Genomic DNA, 19,694 nt, shown 5'->3' with positions numbered 1-19,694 from the left:
ACCTTCATATTGATGCACATAACAAAATTCATATGGCAGGGATGGGGTCAAGGGGTTCTCAGTGCGGGAGGGGGCTCAGAGCTGGGGCAGAGGGTATGGGGGGATGAAGGCTCTGGCTGGGGTTGTGGGATCTGGGGTGGGGCTAGGGATGAGCGCTAATGGCTGAGGGAGGAGGCTCAAGACTGAGACAAAAGGTTGGATGCAGGGATGAGGGCTACGACTAGGGATGAGGGTTCTGGGGTGGAGGTCAGGGATGAGAGGATTGGGGTGTGGGATGAGGCTCAGGGCTGGGGAAGAGGGTTGGGGTACAGGGGGCTGCAGGCTCTGAGGTGGGGACAAGGATGAGGGGTTTGGGATGCAGGCTGCCCCTAGCTCTGTCTCGTCGCAGTAGCTCGGGGCTGGGGGACAGGCGCCTCCTTCCAGCCACGGCAACTCCAGCAGGGCTATGGTGGATCAAGGGAAGGACTCCTGTCACTGGCAGGTCCAGCGGACCTGGGCCGGGGTCCTCTCCCCCATCCACGGCAAGTCTGGGGTGGATCTGTACTGGTGCGAGAGGGGAGGGGCGCCTCTCCTGGCCACAGCAGGTCTGTGCTGGGGCAGGCAGTTTTGGTCCCTGTTGCAGGAGCTCTCACCCCCACATCTGCCAGCCCCCTGCCTAGCAATTAATTCTGCCCCCCCATCCAGCCCGCCCCTCAACAACTGTTCAGCTCTCACACCCATCAATTCAGTAACCCTCAACTCGATTCCCAGCCTCCCATCAGTTCAGCCCCCCCTCAGTGCACACCCCTGCTCTTACTCAGGTTCTTCACCCGCCTCTCCGAGGCTGGAGTGGGCAGCTCTTCCCCCTTCACCTGCCTTTTGCCAGGCCAAGTGCTGCAAGGAGAGGGGAGAAGCACTGTCCTATCCTCATTGCTCACAGTAGGGGAGGGGAGAATGGGGCAGAGCCCACCTGAACTTCTAGGCTCTTTGCTCCCTCCTCCACTCCCCCCAGTGAGAATGGCTTTAGGTTGCTATGGGAAGGGGGAAGGCAACTCTGCCTGCCATAGCTCTGATTGGTGATTCTGCACAAGGAGGCAGGCAAGTGGGATGGGAACTCAATCAGAGGGCTCAAATTTGCCAGAGGACTGGAGCTTCTTGTGCCAGTGGTCACTGCCAGAATGGCTTCAGCCCTGGCCAAAATCCCACCATCGCAAAAACATCATGAAAGCTGGCACCATTGTATTATCTGACCAAAGTGCTCCTTCATCACCCTGCCCCTGTACATTTCACCACAGCTGCCAAGTTTTGTTAAGCTTTATGTGAGATTTTATGCATGTTGGATAATGAACCCATATTTGGCAAAGCTAAGTGAGGCCCTACACTCCATTTGATGGCATTTCTCTGACTGTCTGCCTGCCTGTTGGTCTGGATGTAACATAGTAACTTTTGAACACAGCAGCCAATCACTTTCAAAATTTCAGGGAAAGTTCTAGGCATCAGTTGGCACAATTCTATTGATTTTGTTGAAAATTAGAAAATTGAAAAAGCCATTTGAGGGACCTTTAAAGACAGGCAGACAAACAGTCAGACAAATGCCATCAAATGGAGTGTACGGCACACTCCTCTTTGAGTTTTGGCTTTCACCTTCCACTGCTCCCCACCCTCCATTCTGAGAACCTGGTTCCCCCTTTCGCTGCTCTCCCTCCTCCACTCCCTCCCTCCCTGCTCTAGGGTGCTGCTGCTTATCCCATCCACATTCTCCCACACTCCTCTCTAGGGTCCCCACTTTCTCCCCTTGGTCCCTGCTTCCCCTCTAAAAACCCTCTTTCTAATGCTCTCTTAGTCATGGGGGGAGGGGGAGAATCAGGGACCCAGAGCTGGGAGTGTGTGGGTGGAGAAGCAGGGACCTGGACGCGGGATGAGAGTGGAGTAGGAAGAAAGCAGGACCCCAGAAGGATGTGGGAGAGAAAAAGGGGATGATGGTGGGGGTGTGGAAGCGGTGACCTAGGGAACTACAGCTCATCTTATATAAGCAACAAAGTGTGTGACCCTTTAGATTGTACAAAAAAGAGAGATACAGAGCCTCTGGCATGGAGGAGGGGAAAATGGGAGGCTACACAGAGCTCTAGCATGCAGGAGGTGGGGGGGGGCTGCAGGGATTCCCTAAAATGGAGAGAGGGTAGCACACAGGGAGCTTGGGGGAGAATGGAGAGATTGGAGGTGTCCCAGTGTAAGCAATGAGCATAGACTATAGAGCAACAAACCAGGTGATTCTCTAGTCATATTGGCAAATTATTTGTATATGACCCTAAACTTCAGCTTACCCTCAACATACCCTGCCCCAAGCAATGGCAGGGGCAGGATACAGAGCTGCACAGATCATGGCAGGTGTCGTGGGGCCAATAGGATGGAGTCCTGGGGAGATACCAGGCTACATGTATAGGTAAGTTCCAGAGGGCGTCGGAAGTTGCGGTCGAGTGGGTGCTGTCTGGTGTGAGGGGGTCCAGAGGTGGATGAGAGAGTCCTAGAAGGTATCTGAGGATGACAGAGACTGGAACTGCTGAAGAGTGTGTGCAGTGCTAGATTAGGTGGGTGCTGTTTGCAGGTAGCTGGGTGCAGAGGAAGCTGAGAGCTGGTGGCTGGTAGTTAGCTGTGGACGGAAGGCTGTCTGGGGGTAAGCTGGGGCTGGAAGGCTGGCTGGGAGGAAGGGAGGGTGCTAGGGAGACTGGCACCAGTACTGGACCCCTCATCTTTTCCCTTGTGGCTGTTGCCACTGCTACCATCTGGTCCTTCCTGCTGTGATCCAGGGAGGAGGGAAGTGAGACCACATGGCTGCCTGGCAGAGCAGCTGCCACAACAACCTCTGGTGGTCCATAACAGCAACTGCAGCTGTCCCTGCAGCCCAGCTGGATGTGTGACAACGCATCTGGGCTGCGGAAACACAGGCAGGGCTGCCAGGTGCATACCAGGCAAGATGCATTACACAGGGAAGCCCTGTTTCACTGTACGCAGATACTGCACAGCTCCCTTCTTTCCTTCCAGTAGGCTTTAGTCTCATACACTCCCTCTGTCTCATATACTGAAAGAATTTCTTACTTGTTTTTTTTTTTTATGTATTAGGCTCTTACAATCCCTCTTAGCTCCCCTAATTTCCATCTTACATTTTACCTTCAGTCATTTTTGCTGCATTTTATTGGCTTTATTAGGGTTTTCTGAAGGATATCTGTTTGTCTTGAGTAACTTCCTGAACCTTTCCATTTAACCATTTTATTCCGCTCCACCATCACACCCTTCTGTTCCCTTTCTTCTTTAGGGATACATACCCATATCTTCTGAGATCTTGTATGGTTGCTTAGGCATTCTCCATGTGGTCTAAGGATTTTAATTCCTTCACTTTTGAGAAGGTTCCTCGTTTTTTAAAACTTCTGTCTAAAGTGTTGTGGCACTGTGCAAATTTCTGGGACATTTCTACCTCACGGAACTGTTAAACTTAATCACATCATGCCATCTATTTCTTTGTGGCTCAGCTATAGTTAGGTGTTGAACCATCTGTGACACAGAGGTCCATGGGTGTTTCACTACTCTGTCAGCAATTCTTGTCAGGCCTGACATACTACACTTAACACACTGTTGTCATGATATATACCCAAATGGTGGCATGTAACATATCATTGGAAAACTAACTCACTGATCATTAATATTCTTGTGTGATGTATGCACAGGATGTGTACAGAGAGATAAAGTGGATGAGGTAATATCTTTTATTGGACCAACTTCTGCTGGTGAAAGAGACAAGCTTTCAAGCTTACCCGAAGCTCTTTTTCAGGTCATGTGTACAGTTACGGATATGTGCTAGAATTATGGCCTGAAAATGTGTTTGGTAAGCAATGCATAGGTCCAGTTTGCCTTAAATACATATTTCTTAATCTGATTGTCTGACCAGCCTAGTCGTCAGGAAGAGACAATGAAGGCATATTTGCATAAAAAGTAAACAAAGCCATCAACCTAGTAAGTGGAGGAGACAGCCTCTTGCAGTGATCTGAACCTTAAATGATATGCAACTGAATCACCTGATTGTATATTATATTACTGCATTATAAATGTGGGGGGAGGGATAGCTCAGTGGTTTAAGCATTGACCTGCTTAAACCCAGACTTGTGAGTTCAATCCTTGAAGGGGCCACTTAGGGATCTGAGACAAAAATTGGTCCTGCTAGTGAAGGCAGGGGGCTGGACTCAATGACTTTTCAAGGTCCCTTCCAGTTCTAGGAGATTGGTATATCTCCAATTATTACCTATCAATAACATCTTTTATGAAAGTCTGTGACACACTAATAATTAGTATCATTGTGAAAAGCATGCATTAACACTATCTGAGAAATTATGGACACGTATTGATATTATGCTTTCCTCTACAAAGGAAGAAACAGATTTTCTCCCAGACAAGAGAGAAAGGAGCATTGTTGAATCAAAACAATGGAAGCTTCATTTACATACAAATCAGCATGAGAGGAACAGCCCAAGGTCATCCTGCCCCTTGAAACAAGGGCCACGAACCCTGAGAAATATAAAGGGAAACAGAGTCATTTTGGCATCTTTCACCTAGGAAGACAAGGGAAATCAGCACCTTGTACATCTGTGGAAGGTCCTGACTGAGGGAAAGTCAGCCATAGCTGGAAAGGCTGGTAAGAAAGCTATCTTGAGCCAAGGCTGTAACTCGTTAAGCCTTAGCCATTAGAAAGCATATTTTTACTTTTATTTGCTTGAAACCATTTTTGTTTTCATCACTTGTACCTGAACTCACTTAACACTTCACTCTTGTTGATTAAACTCATTTTACTTTTAATCTAAGCCAACCCAGTGCTGTGTTTGAATTGAAGTGATTGTTAACTCCAGATTAATTAATTAATTGTGCTTTTCTCTCTTTAAAGGAGCAATGCACCTTATTACTTCTGAGTTTCCAGGAGAGGGCAGGACACTTCTCACAGCAGATGACTTTAGGGAAATTTGGGAGTGTGTATTGGAGTTAGCTTGCAAGCAGTAACCAAGAGTGATGGAGACTAGGATGGAGCTGTTGTATTATAGGCAGGCTGTTGAAGTCAGAGAGCTGAACAAGCACTGCACAGTAAACAGATGCTCGGGGAACTGCATGTTTGTCTGCGGGCTGCTGGTGTCTGGGCTGTGAGCCACAGCAGCAGAGCATTTAAGACACCCAGGGTTGTACAGCGCAGGGTGACACAACCTCTCTCACTGGTCAGAGTTGAACCCCAAAATGTCATATGAATTCCTCTTACTTAGAATTAAACTGAGACTAGCCTCTCGTCATGGTTGCTCTGACACTAGCTGTCCCCAAGAAGCAACTGTTTAAACTGTTGAGAAATTGCTTGTAAACTTGGTCTCATTGTGACATCTGAGCCATTTATATGTGAATAGCTGAAGTCATCCATTAGTATAATTATTTCAGACTTCGTTGTCTCTTTGACCTGCCTATCATCTGTCCTCTACAACCTATTCTGTCCTCTCCAAATAGTGCTCAGCCAGCTATTACAGTGTCCCACTGATTTGCCGTCCCATCACACCAAGCTCCTCCTTACAGCCAGGCATTCCAGTTTACCTCTTTTGGCTTTTAAGCTTTTCACATCAGTATGCAGATTCATAACATTTTAACATTTAGCTATGTACCTACTTTTAAACTCCATAAATCGATACCCTCTTACTTTCTCCAGATTTACCAATGCGATCTCAAGCAGACCCTACTCCAGCTGTAATTTCTGTTCTTATCTTTTCCCAGATAAAGAGTTACTAGAAGTGTCTTTGTCTGACCCACGTGATCATCAGCACCTGTCACTAACTTCCCTTCAGCTTCTATCTTAAATAATCCCCCAAAGCCAATTTTCTGTGCCAATATGCTGGTCCAACTTTTGTCCCAGAACAGAAGGTTTTAAAAATGGTGATCCTAATTTAACTAAGGCCTGGTCTACACGGGGAGGGGGCGGTGTCGATGTAAGATACACAACTTCAGCTACGGGAATACCTACGTATCTTATTCCGACTTACCTCCCATCCTCACAGCGCGCGATCGACAGTTGCGGCTCCCCCGTCAACTCCGCTACTGCCGCTCACTCCGGTGGAGTTCTGGAGTCGACGGGGAGCGTGCTTGGGGATCGATACTTTGCGTCTCAACGAGATGCGATATATCTATCCCTGATAAATCGATTGCTACCCGCCAAAATGGTGGGTAGTCTGGATGTACCCAAAGCAACTCATAAAAGCATAAAAACTCATAAAATCATGCGTCTGACAAAGTGGGCATTCACCCACGAAAGCTTAGGCTCCAATACTTCTGTTAGTGTATAAGGTGCCACAGGACTCTTTGTTGCTTTTTAGGGAAAATGAAGACAGATGATTCTAAGAAGTCTCAATGGAAGGGGATAAAGAGGATTATGAAGCAAAGCTGGAAAAGTGCAGCAAATATTAGCAATGAATGAAGGACAGGAAGGAATAAGAAAGGGGAAATTAAAGAAAAGCACCACAAGGTGAGAATAGGAACTTCACACCAGACAGCAGTATAGAACTCCATGGCATTAGGGAGAGAAGTGATGGAGCAGAGAGATGGATGATGCAACACAAAGTGGGGAGGGATTAGTGATCACAGTGATTAGTGATCACCTGAGGCTTTTTAGTATCACTAGACCTTAAGAACCATTTCTTCAAAATCCTGTTTGGAAGAGACACTCAACTACCACTGAAGAGAGACAGTGTGATCCCCGCAAGGATGTCCTTCCTGGTTCTGCTGCTTTGTCTGCTTCTGTCAGCATTAGTTACTCATGCACACAGGGACATCCTTCAGGAAGAGGAATATTAGATCTTTTATGTATCTCAGACAGAAAGAGAGAAAGAGAGAAGAGGAAAAGCAGAAAGAGGGCCCAAGACAGACTAGAAATAGAAATAATAAAGAAATGGGACCGACTCAGACAAAGTGAGCGACCCCGTGAAAACTGAAAGATGAGGTGTTATAATTCTGCCGCAACATAGAAGAGCTCTCTTTTTCTTAGAAATGGTTTAACCTTCTCAGATGTCATCCCTTGCTCTGAAACCAGCTGGTCAAGCTCTTGTAATAGTCATCAGCTGCCTTGGGAAGGATCAGATTCCTGGGATATGGTGCTTTCAGCTCTTTATATCCAGGGCTTGAACACCAGAGTCAAAAGGGCTGCTGACATCTTTATGAAGAGGAGTTTCATTCCAGTGCCCCTGATTTGAAAAACGCCATGTTATTTATTCAGATAACAAATGCCATGCTGCTCTTCAGGGAGACCAGTGCTGACAAAACCCCAGCAGGGGACTATCAAACAGACAGACTGATAATAGGAAGCTAGCTAGGCAGAGTAAAGCTTGAAGAATGGGCTAAGGAACATTAACAATACTCTGAAGATACTGCTCTTTCTGTAGCTGAGTGGTCTAGGCAAATCATTTATATAAGGAGCAGGGTTTCACTTGTGTACAAAATGATCTGATTTTGACCAATATTTTGCTGTCTTTCTCCCATCCTCTCCTCAGTATAACAGTGCTTGAAACAGTGCTTGAAACAGCCATGTCTGCAATGCCTGTGAGTTTCAGTCACCGTGGACACTTTCTCTTGTATTCTCAGAGTTGAATAGTTTATTGATATCCTCTCAAACTGCAGAGTCCACATCACTGAACTTATCACACACAGTTTTCACATGGATCCTAGCAGCACCCTGCATTTTGTGAACGCTGCTCTCAGAACAGACAGAAGTTTGAAGGTGATTAAAAGAACCTGTGAAAAAGAGAGTAGCTACAGAGACCATTTGCAATAACTTCTATAGAAGTTACTGGCAGTCTCAGCCACATAAAGTGGCTGCAGGGAGGCAACCATAGCTCCCAGAGTGCTGTTCTTTCCAGGTACATTTCCATTATGGAAGGATAAAGTACAGGTCCCACAAAAACAGGTCAGATAAATTGTAAATCATCTTAGTCAGTTACAGATCCATCCTCCCTAGCACTGCCTACTGAGCTAGAACTGGCAAAGACATGAGTTCAACAAAGATACATACATACATTTTCTGGGTGCCAATGTTTGTTGTCAGGGAGCCTGTTCCCTTCCCTAATTGTGCCCTGCGGTAACATTAGCTCACTGTGGCAGCTCACACTTTCCTTGCAAAGGTGGAGCTCAGATGAAATCAGGAACTAAGAACAAATGGACATAAAATCGATAACTTGTGCTGAATTATTTATCTCCATGAACTATGAATAAAACTGCAAGTAAACCTGAGTCCCATCTTTAGAACAATCTTCTCAGGAGACTTCCCTGGATGGGAGTTGAACTGTCTGCTGCAGATTTACCTGCAGATTCTCATTAATACCAACATAAATCTCAGATGCTGAAATCAGATCTGCATATCTAGGCCATTCCCCCACCCACAGGCCAGTGAAAGCTCATTTTATGACTAGCAGCAACCAACTCTTACATCCCATTGCCCCATCAACAGGGAGGTAACCAAAAGCCAGAGATGAGGTCAGATTAGAACAATTTCAGTGTGGCAGATGGTAGGGCAGCTGGGAAGAGGCCATCTGAAGGGAGGGGGGAAACTGAGTTTATGCCCTTTTTCCCTTCTTTATTACAGATACACTAGGCCTGAAAGGTATAAGACTTTTTTTCCACTTTTATTTTTTAACATAAGAAATTCAGGGCTCATCTACTGTGTTTTTTCCTGGAAGAATCTATTGATGACTGAAGTGCGAGTAGGTTTATGACATCAGGGAAACCACTGAGGAGAAAAGCAGTGTGTTTTAGATTCAGAACACTCTGCCTCTTTAATAAAGAGCTGAGAAAGTTCTCAGTCAAAATCTCTGTGTCATCCAAAAGATCTTACATCAAGAAAAGGGCACATTAAACTTGATATTCCTGATAACTCCCAGGTAAAAAAAGCCCTGATTTCTCAAACTCATGGTTCATTGACTCGAGTCCCACTGACTTTGGACTTACATTGCAGTGTAGACATACCCCAAGAGCACTTAGAAGTTGGATTCTGAAGCCTGGAGTCTGTGGCTCTACGTTTATTGGACATTAGCATTTGAATACATTTGTTTATAATTAAAAAAAATACAAAGTGGGGAAAAAAGGTTTTGCCTGCTGCATTCTCCTTGACATCCCAGGAAGGATTCAAAGGCTATTCTAGGTTTTTATTTAGTGCACATCTACTTTGCCTTTGGATCCACAAATTTGCACTTCAAGATTCTGGGTCCCATAAACAGCCAGCAAAATGCAACCACATTTTAGTTTTAAAAATCCGAGTAATGGCTTTGCAGGCCAAAATTCTGAATGTAGCAATGCTACCGGTGAATTTACAGACTGCAATGATCACAAAGCAGGGAAGAACCTAATGGATTGAAGAGAAGCATGAATTTAGGACTCTCCAAGAAACTGCCAAACTTGGAAAGCAACACTTGTCAGTGGAGTGGAAGCAAAAAAGCAACAAACTGATTAAGGACTAATTTATGTTGCACTTGGCTAAGACCTGGGCTACAGGAGGAAGTTTACCAACAAAACTATACTGGTATAACCTACTATGTGGATTATTCCAAACTATAAAAGCAGCAAAAAATCCTGTGGCACCTTATAGACTAACAACGTCTGTTAGTCTATAAGGTGCCACAGGATTCTTTGCTGCTTTTACAGATCCAGACTAACACGATTACCCCTCTGATACTTCATTCCAAATTATGTATCCTCAAGGGGAGCTATACCAGTATAGTATCAGAGGGTATGCATCTGAGGAAGTGGGTATTCACCCACGAAAGCTCATGCTCCAAAACGTCTGTTAGTCTATAAGGTGCCACAGGATTCTTTGCTGCTTTTACCAGTATAATTATACTGGTACAGTTCTGCTGGTAAATTTCCCCATGTTGACAAGCCCTAAGCACTGCCTAAGGAAAAGAGGGGCTAGGACATGCTAATTATCAATACGTATGTATTTCTAGAACACGGGTTGGCAACCTTTGGCACGCAGGGGTTGGCAACCTGGCGGGCCAGGCCAGTTTGTTTATCTGCCACGTCCGCACGTTCAGCTGATCGCGACCTCCACTGGCCACAGTTCGCTGCTCCAGGACAATGGGGGCGGCGGGAAGCAGCGCAGGCCGAGGGATGTGCTGGCCACCGCTTCCCGCCGCCCCCATTGGTCCGAAGCGGCAAACTGTGGCCAGTGGGAGCCGCGATCAGCCAAACCTCGGGACGCGGCAGGTAAACAAACAGGCCCGGCCCACCAGGGTGCTTACCCTGGTGAGCCGCGTGCCAAACGTTGCCAGACAGATATTTATACCACATTCCTCACAGTAATATAAGTACCTTCCAGGAATGAAAGAAACAACATGACTAGCACTCGTCCTGTACAGTTAATTCTCTCTCTCACTCTCTCCCCAGGAGAAAAGCTGTGTATATAATAAAATATTTTGTTCAAGTATTTTCTTTTTCTTTTCTTTTCCTTTTTTTTTTAAGTAAATTATATGTCCACGCTGCTCTGTGTTTATATGACAGAAGACAGCTCAAAGAAATGCACTTGGACTTGGGAAAAAAGGACTGAGGTTTGTGGTGATCTTTCGTTCCTGTAGGAGCTCATTACACAGTCTTGGACGGGCCTCTGAGAAAGCTGTCTCGTCCATGGATTAGTTTATGCTTGTAGTGAGGTCTCTATTAGGCCAGAAGATCAGAGTGTTGATCTCTATCTTCATCCTGGAGCTTCAGGCTCTTTTACGTATGTTGAGTGCCTTTATGATAACAAGCAAGATTTTGACCATAACTCACTATTCTTTGGGAAGCTAATGCAGAGAGAGGACAGGTCTGATGCACCTGTGGTAGCCAGTGTTGCTGAGGAGATGTGCTGCAGAGTTCTGTACTAGAAGTAGTTTCACAAGGAGATGGCTTCATGTCCAGGTATAGCACATTCTTCTAGTCCAGATGAGAGGGGATGAATGTGTGTATAAATCAGGCCAGGTCATTGCTCACCAGGATGGGATAGAGTGCTCTACCCAACCAGAGACAGACAGTACAGAATGCTGCTGGCAGATGTTGCTATGTAAGAGCTCAGCATTCTCTTAAATTACGGACTGAATTTACCAATTGTGGGTGTGTGCCTTCAACCAGAGGAGACTGCACTGCAGCAGCAAACTCCGCACAGGGCTTTTCTCTGTAACCAGCATCACCCCCATCTGGATCCATTTCAGCTTCAGCCAGCTGTTCTTCATCCATGAGCTGATCTTATCCAAGCAATGTAATATCCTGGACAAACCTTATGGAATTAAGATAAACTTTACTGAATAAAGGTTAATACTTCTGGGGTACATTGTATTGAAAATGCAATTGTTTAATTGTTATTGTAGGACTGTACGTAACTTTTCTAGGAACTTCAAAGGACTATAGGGACAGTGCATGTAAAGTCAATTTCCTTGGGGGTGAAGGGAATACAAATGACCCATTCCTGCTCCTGGAAACTCCAGATCAAAGACCCCTCAACTGTATAAAGGGTGGACTAAACATGGCATGAGAGTTCTTTTCTGAGCTGAAGTTGTGATGAATTGTGACCACAAAGGAAACCCATTAGATGGGGTGCTGAATGACTGCTCCTGTCAGAGCCCATGTTAGGGTTGTGGGATTCTCTGGTAAGCTTATTAGCATGTGTATAGGTTCTTTTATTGTTTGAAGGTATTTTTTTCAGCAGTACTTTTACCTTAAGAATAAAATAGGCTTACATAGCAAGTGCTGTGTGGCACCTAACAGCTGTGGCTATTACACTGTTAACTGTCTTTAAAGAAAAAGCAAGAAGGTATCCTTGGGCAACCTGCCTGTGGGGAATAACACTATGACAGCAGGGAACTGTGCAGCCTGGAAATACCCCAATCAAAAGGAAGAGACACACAGATCTCCCATCCAGGAAAGGCAACAGCTGGGGAGTTGGAAGCCTGAGAGTGGGTGCCCTTTTTGATCCACACTGGGGAAATACAGGTGCAGTTGTCCTGAACTGACATCTTCAACCAGAGGAGACTGCACCACCGCTGCAAACTCCTCACAGTGTTTTCTTCTGCCACCAGTATCACAGACTTGTGGCAAGGTTTCAGCTTCATCTGGCTGTTCTTCAGCCATGAGGGGATCTCATCCAAGCACTGGGCCATCTTGGTGATAGTGAACCATTTGCATGTAGTGAAGGATAAATAGAGCCATGAGGCATCTGCATATTGTTGGCTCTTTATTGCACAGCCTCTCACCAGTTTATCTGGTGGCTCCATGTGGATGCTGAATAAGACAGGCGAGAGATTGGCCCTTTTGGCTACATCCCTCCATGAATTAAAATGGTTTTAGTATGTTCCCCTGGACTCTGCCACCTCTCTCAGGCAGGACAGCAGTACCTCATAGTCAACAGCACTGCATACTGCAGAGCTGTCCATAAGAATGATAATAGATGTCTGCCCTTCAGACACCAAGGAGAGAGACAAATTATTTAGGGAGGCACAAGGCATAAGGGTTCGAAGTTCAGCAAAGAGCTAATTAGCTGTTTTAGACTTTGGTATTTAGTCTCCCCTAGGGAAGTGGTGAAAGCCTTGTCATTTCAAAAACTCCGCACTGGACTGGACACAGCACTGGTGAATATCCTAAGGAGAGTTCAGCCCAGCTAGAGTAGTAGGGATGGACAAGCGGCTGACCTAAATAATAGAGCTTTTCTGTCTCTAACGTCTATAAAACTGTCTGTGTCAGATTCCAGAAGTGTGCTGGGAGCTTTAATGAATGAACAGGCTCTCCGTGAGCTGCCGCAGGCTCCTCTGTCTTGTGCTGGTTAGCAGGGTTCCAGCCAGCAGGGAGGACAGCTCACCAGAGGCATGGAGGCCCCACTCACTAGGACCTCTGTGCTCCTCCAAACAGCTATAGCCATCTTTCCTGTCATAAACCCTACCCCAGATTGCTCATGATTGGCCAAGGAGGGAAGTGACACAAAAGGGAAAGAGTTACAGCAATACAACCACATAGTCAACTTAGCCATGAGCACAGCATTGTGTTTCTATTAAGAATTTTACTTTTCTTACAAAATAAAGAAAAAATAATTATATTTTGCTTCATCTCTGGCAGAACTGAGGAGGGATCTGACTGAGGTGGAGGGTGGTGGTCTAGCATATCAAATCTGGGAGAGCATTCACATGTAGGGGCAGTGTGACAAAAGACAATGTTATGCAGAAGACAATAGACAGGGTATCAAAGCTTGCATCTTAATTAAAGATGGCTGTAAAGGACAAAGGGGTTACTTAGCAGAAGCAGTGCTTGTTTTCTGCATGTCTTCCTTTCGCAGACCTCTACTGTAAGAGTTATCTAAGGCAGTGGTTCTCAAAGCTGGCGCGCCGCTTGTTCAGGGAAAGCCCCTGGTGGACCGGGTCGGTTTGTTTACCTGCTGCATCTGCAAGGTCGGCCAATCGCGGCTCCCACTGGCCGAGGGATGTGCTGGCCACCCTTCCCACAGTATTCAACCGCTTCAATCTCAGATGTATTGGTGAAGGACGTGGGAGCTGCCTGTAATATTTTATGAATAATATATGTCCAGCATAATGTTGCAATCATGTAGGGAGTTAATTCCAACAGGAGCTAACCGCATGTAAGACAGAAAGCTGACAATCTCAGATGACCCAATCAAATGCAGACACAAATGCTGACTTTTCTTTTGCCCAGTGAGTGCTCCACCTCTTCCCACCTCTGCTTCAGCCCTCCTCCAAGGCCCTCCCCGCCTGCTGCTCGCTTCTTTCCAACCCCCTGCTCAAAGCAGGACCAATCCCCAACTAAATCATCCCAGCCAGGGCTTTGTCAAACCAGGCCTTAAAAACCTCCAAGGAAGGAGATTTCACTACCTCCCTAGGTAATCTATTCCAGTACTTCACCACCTTCCTAGTGAAATTTTTTTCCCTAATATCCAACCTAAATCTCCCCCACTGCAACTTGTGACCATTACTCCTTGTTCTGTCATCTGGTACCACTGAGAACAGTCTAGATCCATCCTCTTTGGAACCCCCTTTCAGGTAGTTGAAAGCAGCTATCAGATCCCCCCTCATTCTTCCCTGCTGCAGACTAAACAATCCCAGTTCCCTCAGCCTCTGCTCATAAGTCACGTGCTTCAGCACTCTAATCATTGTTGTTGCCCTCCATTGGACTCTTTCCAATTTTTCCACATCCTTCTAGTAGTGTGGGGCCCAAAAGTGGACACAGTACTCCAGATGAGGCCTCACCAATGCGAAATAGAGGGGAATGATCACGTCCCTTGATCTGCTGACAATGCCCCTACTTATACAGCCCAAAATGCCATTAGCCTCCTTGGTAACAAGGGCACACTGTTGACTCATATCCAGCTTCTCGTCCACTGTCACCCCTAGGTCCTTTTCTACAGAACTGCTGCCTTGCCCCTCGGTCCCTAGTCTGTAGCAGTGCATGGGATTCTTCCATCTTAAGTGCAGGACTCTGTGCTTATCCTTGTTGAACCTCCCCAGATTTCTTTTGGCCCAATCCTCTAATTTGTCTAGGTCCCTCTGTATCCTATCCCTACCCTCCAGCGTATCTACCACTCCTCTCAGTTTAGTATCACCAGGCAATGCTCTGGAACTACTCCATTTGAAGCCAGTCAGGACTCTGGGGGAGCATGCCTCCTCTCTGTGGGCATACTCTCTCCAGGGCAAGAAGCTTACACAGCTTCGACCTTCCTGGGTCTGACCTCGGAGCATTCAGCATCCCCTTCCACACCATGCACTTCCCGCAGCGAGTCCGCACAGGTGGGGCTCCCGGGGAAGCCAGAAGGCCCTGCACCCCAACTCTGCAGTCAGATGTGATTCTCAGCCAGCCAGTAAAACAGAAGGTTTATTAGATGACAGGAACATGTTCTAAAACAGAGCTTGTAGGTACAGAGACCAGGACTCCTCAGTCAGGTACATCTTGGGGGTTGGGAACCCAGACCCCAGTTCTGGGCCTCCCTCCATTTCCCCAGCTATCTCTAAACTGAGGCTCCCTCCAGCCCCTTCTCAAGCCAGAGGCCACCTGATCTTTGTTCTCCAACACCTTCAACTTGCACCTTGCAGGGGGAGGGGCCCAGGCCATCAGTTACCAAGAGACAGGGTGTCGGCCATTCTCTGTGCAGACAGCATCACACTGGCCCTTTGCTCTGCAGCAATCACACACCCTTGTTCCAGGCCCTAGATACTTAAGAAATGCATAGGGGAAACTGAGGCACCCACACAGTATTCAGAAAAAACATTAAGAACAGTTCCACTTCGTCACACAGTCCCCATTCTATAAGTGTACCCTAAATTCTTGGTTCCTAGATCTCTAACCTTGCACATGTATGTGTTTTAAAATGCATGTTGTTCAAATTAGCCCAGCTTATCAAGCAATCCAGTTCACTCTGTAGAACCGACCTGTCCCCATCATTATTTACCATTCCACCAATTTCAGTGTCATCTGCAAACTTTACCAGCAACGATTTTATATTTCCTTCCAGATCATTGATAAAGATATTGAATAACATTGGGCCAAGAACAACTCCCTGTGGGAGTCCTCTAGAAATACCCCATTGAGGATGATTCTCCATGTATCATTACTTGTTGAGAATTATCAGTTAGCCAGTTTTAAATCCATTTTAAATGGTCCACATTGATTTTGTATAGTGCTAATTTTTTTAACAGAATGTTGTGATGTATTAAGCCCAGTGGCCTACAGAAGTCTAATTTATATTCTCTCCACAGTTACCTTTATCAAACAAACTTTAAATTCAATAAAAAAATATTGTTTGTTTGACAAGGTCTGTTTTCCATAAAATTATGTTGACTGGCATTAATGCCAGTTCTTTAACTTTTTACTAACTGCATCCTGTGTCAGCCTTTCCACAATTTTGTCTGGGACCTCTCTTTAACTGGCCTAAAATTCCCTGGATCATCCTCTTTACTCTTTTTAAGTATTGGCACAATGTTACAGTTTTCTGGAATTTCCCCAGTGTTCCACCATTTTTTAAAAACATTAATGGCTCAGGGAACTCTTTAGCCAATTGGTTTAAAACTCTTGGATTGAAATAATCCAGTCCTGCAGATGTTTAAATGTAACAGTAGCCATTTAATATCCCCTCTGGCCCTTCTGCACTGGATGGCTGGACATCTATGCAGTGGGGGGAAATGAAGGGATTCAGAAGAGAATCCAGAAAACAAACCTACCCACCAGAAAGGCAAATATTTCTGCCCACAATGATTTTGGGAGATCTGGCAGCATGTACTCTTCGTATCTGTCCTTCTTTGCACCAGGTTACATCTCTACAGCATTCTAATGCACCAATCCAGTCAGTAATTTTTCTGGAAGTGATCTCATGGAAGGGATCTTTTATAACTGCAATGAAAAGACAGTGGTACTCATCAGCGTGGAATCCTTGCATGAGCTTTGAGCATCTTGCAGTCAACTAGGACTAATCAGGCAGGGGAGACCTCCTCCTTTGGGTCTGAATGTGCATAAAGGTAGCTGGAGTGCCCTGACCCTAAATGCAGCTACATTAGGGTAGCATCATCCAGGCCTTGACAGTAGCAGATGATATTCAGTGCGGGGCTGATGCCTGCAGGGTCTCTGGGATCTTTGTTATTTGGGATTTCTTTAGTGAGTGCTAGAAAGGAGCAGAGACCCCGGGGGTCATCCTTTTCAGAGTTCTGTGTCTGCAAATAAGTCATAACACTGTTGTGCTGTAAGATTATGCCCTGATCCATGTATCTCAGAGCTGAGAGGTTGCAGCTTGCATTATTGCAAACCCCATAGAGCAAATATGTCCTGAGACAAGTCAAAAGAAATTGTGAGATTGGCTTAAAAGGCAGCTGGGCATTTTGGTTTATCTTCTAATATTTTAAACTCTAGGAGAGAACCCAAGCCCTATTATCTACTAGCATACATGCACATCAGGCTGAAACTACCAGTATCATGAGTGCATGGAGATGTGGGTTGTGGCCCCTCTTCTTGACTGCTGAAATAAATGGGGACTCCACTTGCCTCCTCATGCAGCCCCCTGTGATTATGATTGTCTGCCAATGGATGAGAATTGGTTCTCTGAGGACTAGATACTCCATTCTGCAGCCCCTGCGACAGTCACTGGCTCCTGTGCAGAGGCTGCAGTGCCTTCACTAAGAACTTTCTGAAGTTGGCAGAGAAGCAATGTGCAGCTACTGTAGAGAAGCCACAGGCATTGGGAGGAGGTTGTAGAGCTAGGGCAGCTAAGCCATGCAGAGGAAGCCTACAGTTCCCAGGAGCTGTGATTCTCCATCTTGCTCCCTCCTGAATGAAGCTGCCATCTTTAACCTGTTCCGCAAACATAATTGCCACCCCATGTAGAGTGGACTCTCTGTCTGTGGAGTTTGGATTTATTCATAAGTAGGGCCCTTCCAAATTCATGGTCCCTTTTGGTCAATTTCACAGTCATAGGAATTTTTAAATCATACATTTCATAATTTCAGATATTTTAATCTGAAATTTCATGGTGTTATAATTGTAGGGGTACTGACCCAAAAAGGACTTATGGGGAGGTCACAAGGTTATTGTAGGGGGTGTTGCAGTACTGCTATCCTTCCTTCTGCCCTGATGGTGGTGGTAGCATTGCCTTTAGAGCTGGGCAGCTGGAGAGTGGCAACTGCTGGCTGGGAGGCCAGGTTTGAAGGAAGAGCAGCCACCAGGAGCACTGCAGAAGTAAGGGTGGCATGGTATGGTATTGCCACACTTACTTCTGCGCAGCTGCTGGTGGCGCACTGCCTTCAGAGCTGGGTATCCAGCCAACAGCCGCTGCTCTCTGGCCATCCAGCTCTGAAGGCAGTGGGGAAGTAAGGGTGGGAATACCATAACCTCCCAAAAATAACCTTGCGACCCCCTGCAACTCCCTTTTGGGTTAGGATCCTCAATCTGAGAAACGATGGTCTCCCCTGTGAAATCTGTATAGTATAAAGTAAAAGCACACAAAATGCCAGATTTCATGGGGGGAGATCAGATTTCACAGTCTGTGACACGTTTTTCATGGCCGTGAATTTGGTAGGGCCCTATTCATAAGGAATCTACAATATGAGAAAGTTCAGCTCATACCTTCTCTCCAGCCTGGGCTGCTCCTAGAGCATTTCTTTCTGGACTGCCCAGCCCCACATTAGAGGCAGATGCCCCAAACTATGGGGCACACACCCCCATTTAGGGGGTATAGCAGATCGCTGACTCACTGCTGCAGTACCCCCTGCTGGTCATCTGGGAATTAGCTCAATTCCAGCACTCAGAGCACCCACTGCTGGCCAGTGTCTCTCCAGCCTCAGGCCCTGTGTCACCTCCCGGACCCTGGTGCTCTCTCACCCTGGGGTGCTGCCCCACAGTAGTGTCCTCATACTCTGGGTCTCCCCTCCCAGGGGAACCCCAACCCCCTATGCCCACCTTGCCTCAGTGGCTATTGCCAGTCATCATCTAGCCCCCTCTCACAGGGCAAACGGCCATCTGTAATGGCCACTCATCATTGGCAAGGAGGTTGGCCCAGCTGCCTTAGCCTATCCCCAGACTGCACCTCTGCAGCCCCAGTGCCTCCTTAGGTCTTTAACAAGGTCGCAGCCTGAAGAGTTGCCAGGCTGGAGCTCCCCAGCTCCTCATGCCCTTCCCCAGCACTGCTCTGCTCCAGGTACCCTGTGTTCCTTGGCAGCCAGGTCCTTCTCACTCCAGCCTTGGCATGAATCTGACCCAGCTCCTCCCTGAGCCCTTATATCAGGGCCAGCTGTGGCCACACCCACTCAGGCCACAGCTGTGGCTGCTTCCCCAATCAGCCTACCTCCTCTCCTCCAGAGAGAGGAAACTGCTCTGCTACAGGGGGGCACAGTGGAGCCTGGACCAGGGCGAGCCCCCACAGGGGCAGGGAGGGAGCACCATCCAGCCTTGTTCCACTCCCAGCTCTGCTTCAGCCCAGCACCCACCCTCATCCCCTCTAACCCTGTGTGCATCCTCCCTGCTGGGAGCTGTGGCCCTGCTCCTAACTCTGAGAGAGGGGCAAGGCCAGGGATAAGGGAGGTCGTGACCCTGAAAAGTTTGGGGACCACTGCATTGAAGCCTCTCTTCCTAGAGAGCCACTTCTACTTCCTTTATTCCCAAGTGAATATAAGAATGGCCGTACCAGGTCAGACCAAAGGTCCATCTAGCCCAGTATCTGTCTACCGACAGTGGCCAACGCCAGGTGCCCCAGAGGGAGTGAACCTAACAGGCACTGATCAAGTGATCTCTCTCCTGCCGTCCATCTCCATCCTCTGACAAACAGAGGCTAGGGACACCATTCCTTACCAATCCTGACTAATAGCCATTTATGGACTTAACCACCATGAATTTATCCAGTTCTTCTTTGAGTGATTGCTCACATCCATTCCAGTTAGGTGTGCGCGCCGCGCGTGCACGTTCGCCGGAAACTTTTTACCCTAGCAACTCCAGTGGGCCGGCAGGTCGCCCCCTGGAGTGGCGCCGCCATGGCACCCAATATATATCCCTGCCGGCCCGCCCGCTCCTCAGTTCCTTCTTACCGCCGTGTCGGTCGTTGGAACTGTGGAGCGCGGCATAGCTGTCCTCCACGTCCCTAGCTCTCCTAGTTATCTATCGTTTATCTATCATTTATCTCTAGTACTATTGTAGTTGTTAATTAGTTTGTTAAG

General features: G+C 46.9%; 2 protein-coding genes across 3 annotated transcripts in view; one reads left to right on the top strand and one right to left on the bottom strand.

The window, feature by feature from the left end:
- Positions 1–4,637, top strand: part of PPIP5K1 (diphosphoinositol pentakisphosphate kinase 1) — a 232,677-nt gene extending 228,040 nt beyond the window's left edge. Inside the window, exon 31 of the mRNA XM_030577306.1 lies at positions 4,399–4,637. Coding sequence (XP_030433166.1) covers positions 4,399–4,400 — 2 coding nt within the window. The 3' untranslated portion in view covers positions 4,401–4,637. The remainder of the gene's footprint in view (positions 1–4,398) is intronic.
- MAP1A (microtubule associated protein 1A) overlaps positions 1–19,694 on the bottom strand; it is a 125,775-nt gene that overhangs the window by 53,930 nt on the left and 52,151 nt on the right. The gene's annotated exons all lie outside the window — the stretch shown is intronic.

The sequence above is a fragment of the Gopherus evgoodei genome, chromosome 10, assembly GCF_007399415.2.
Source record: "Gopherus evgoodei ecotype Sinaloan lineage chromosome 10, rGopEvg1_v1.p, whole genome shotgun sequence".
Classification (NCBI taxonomy): domain Eukaryota; kingdom Metazoa; phylum Chordata; order Testudines; family Testudinidae; genus Gopherus; species Gopherus evgoodei.
This window is presented reverse-complemented; position numbering and strand designations above follow the sequence as displayed.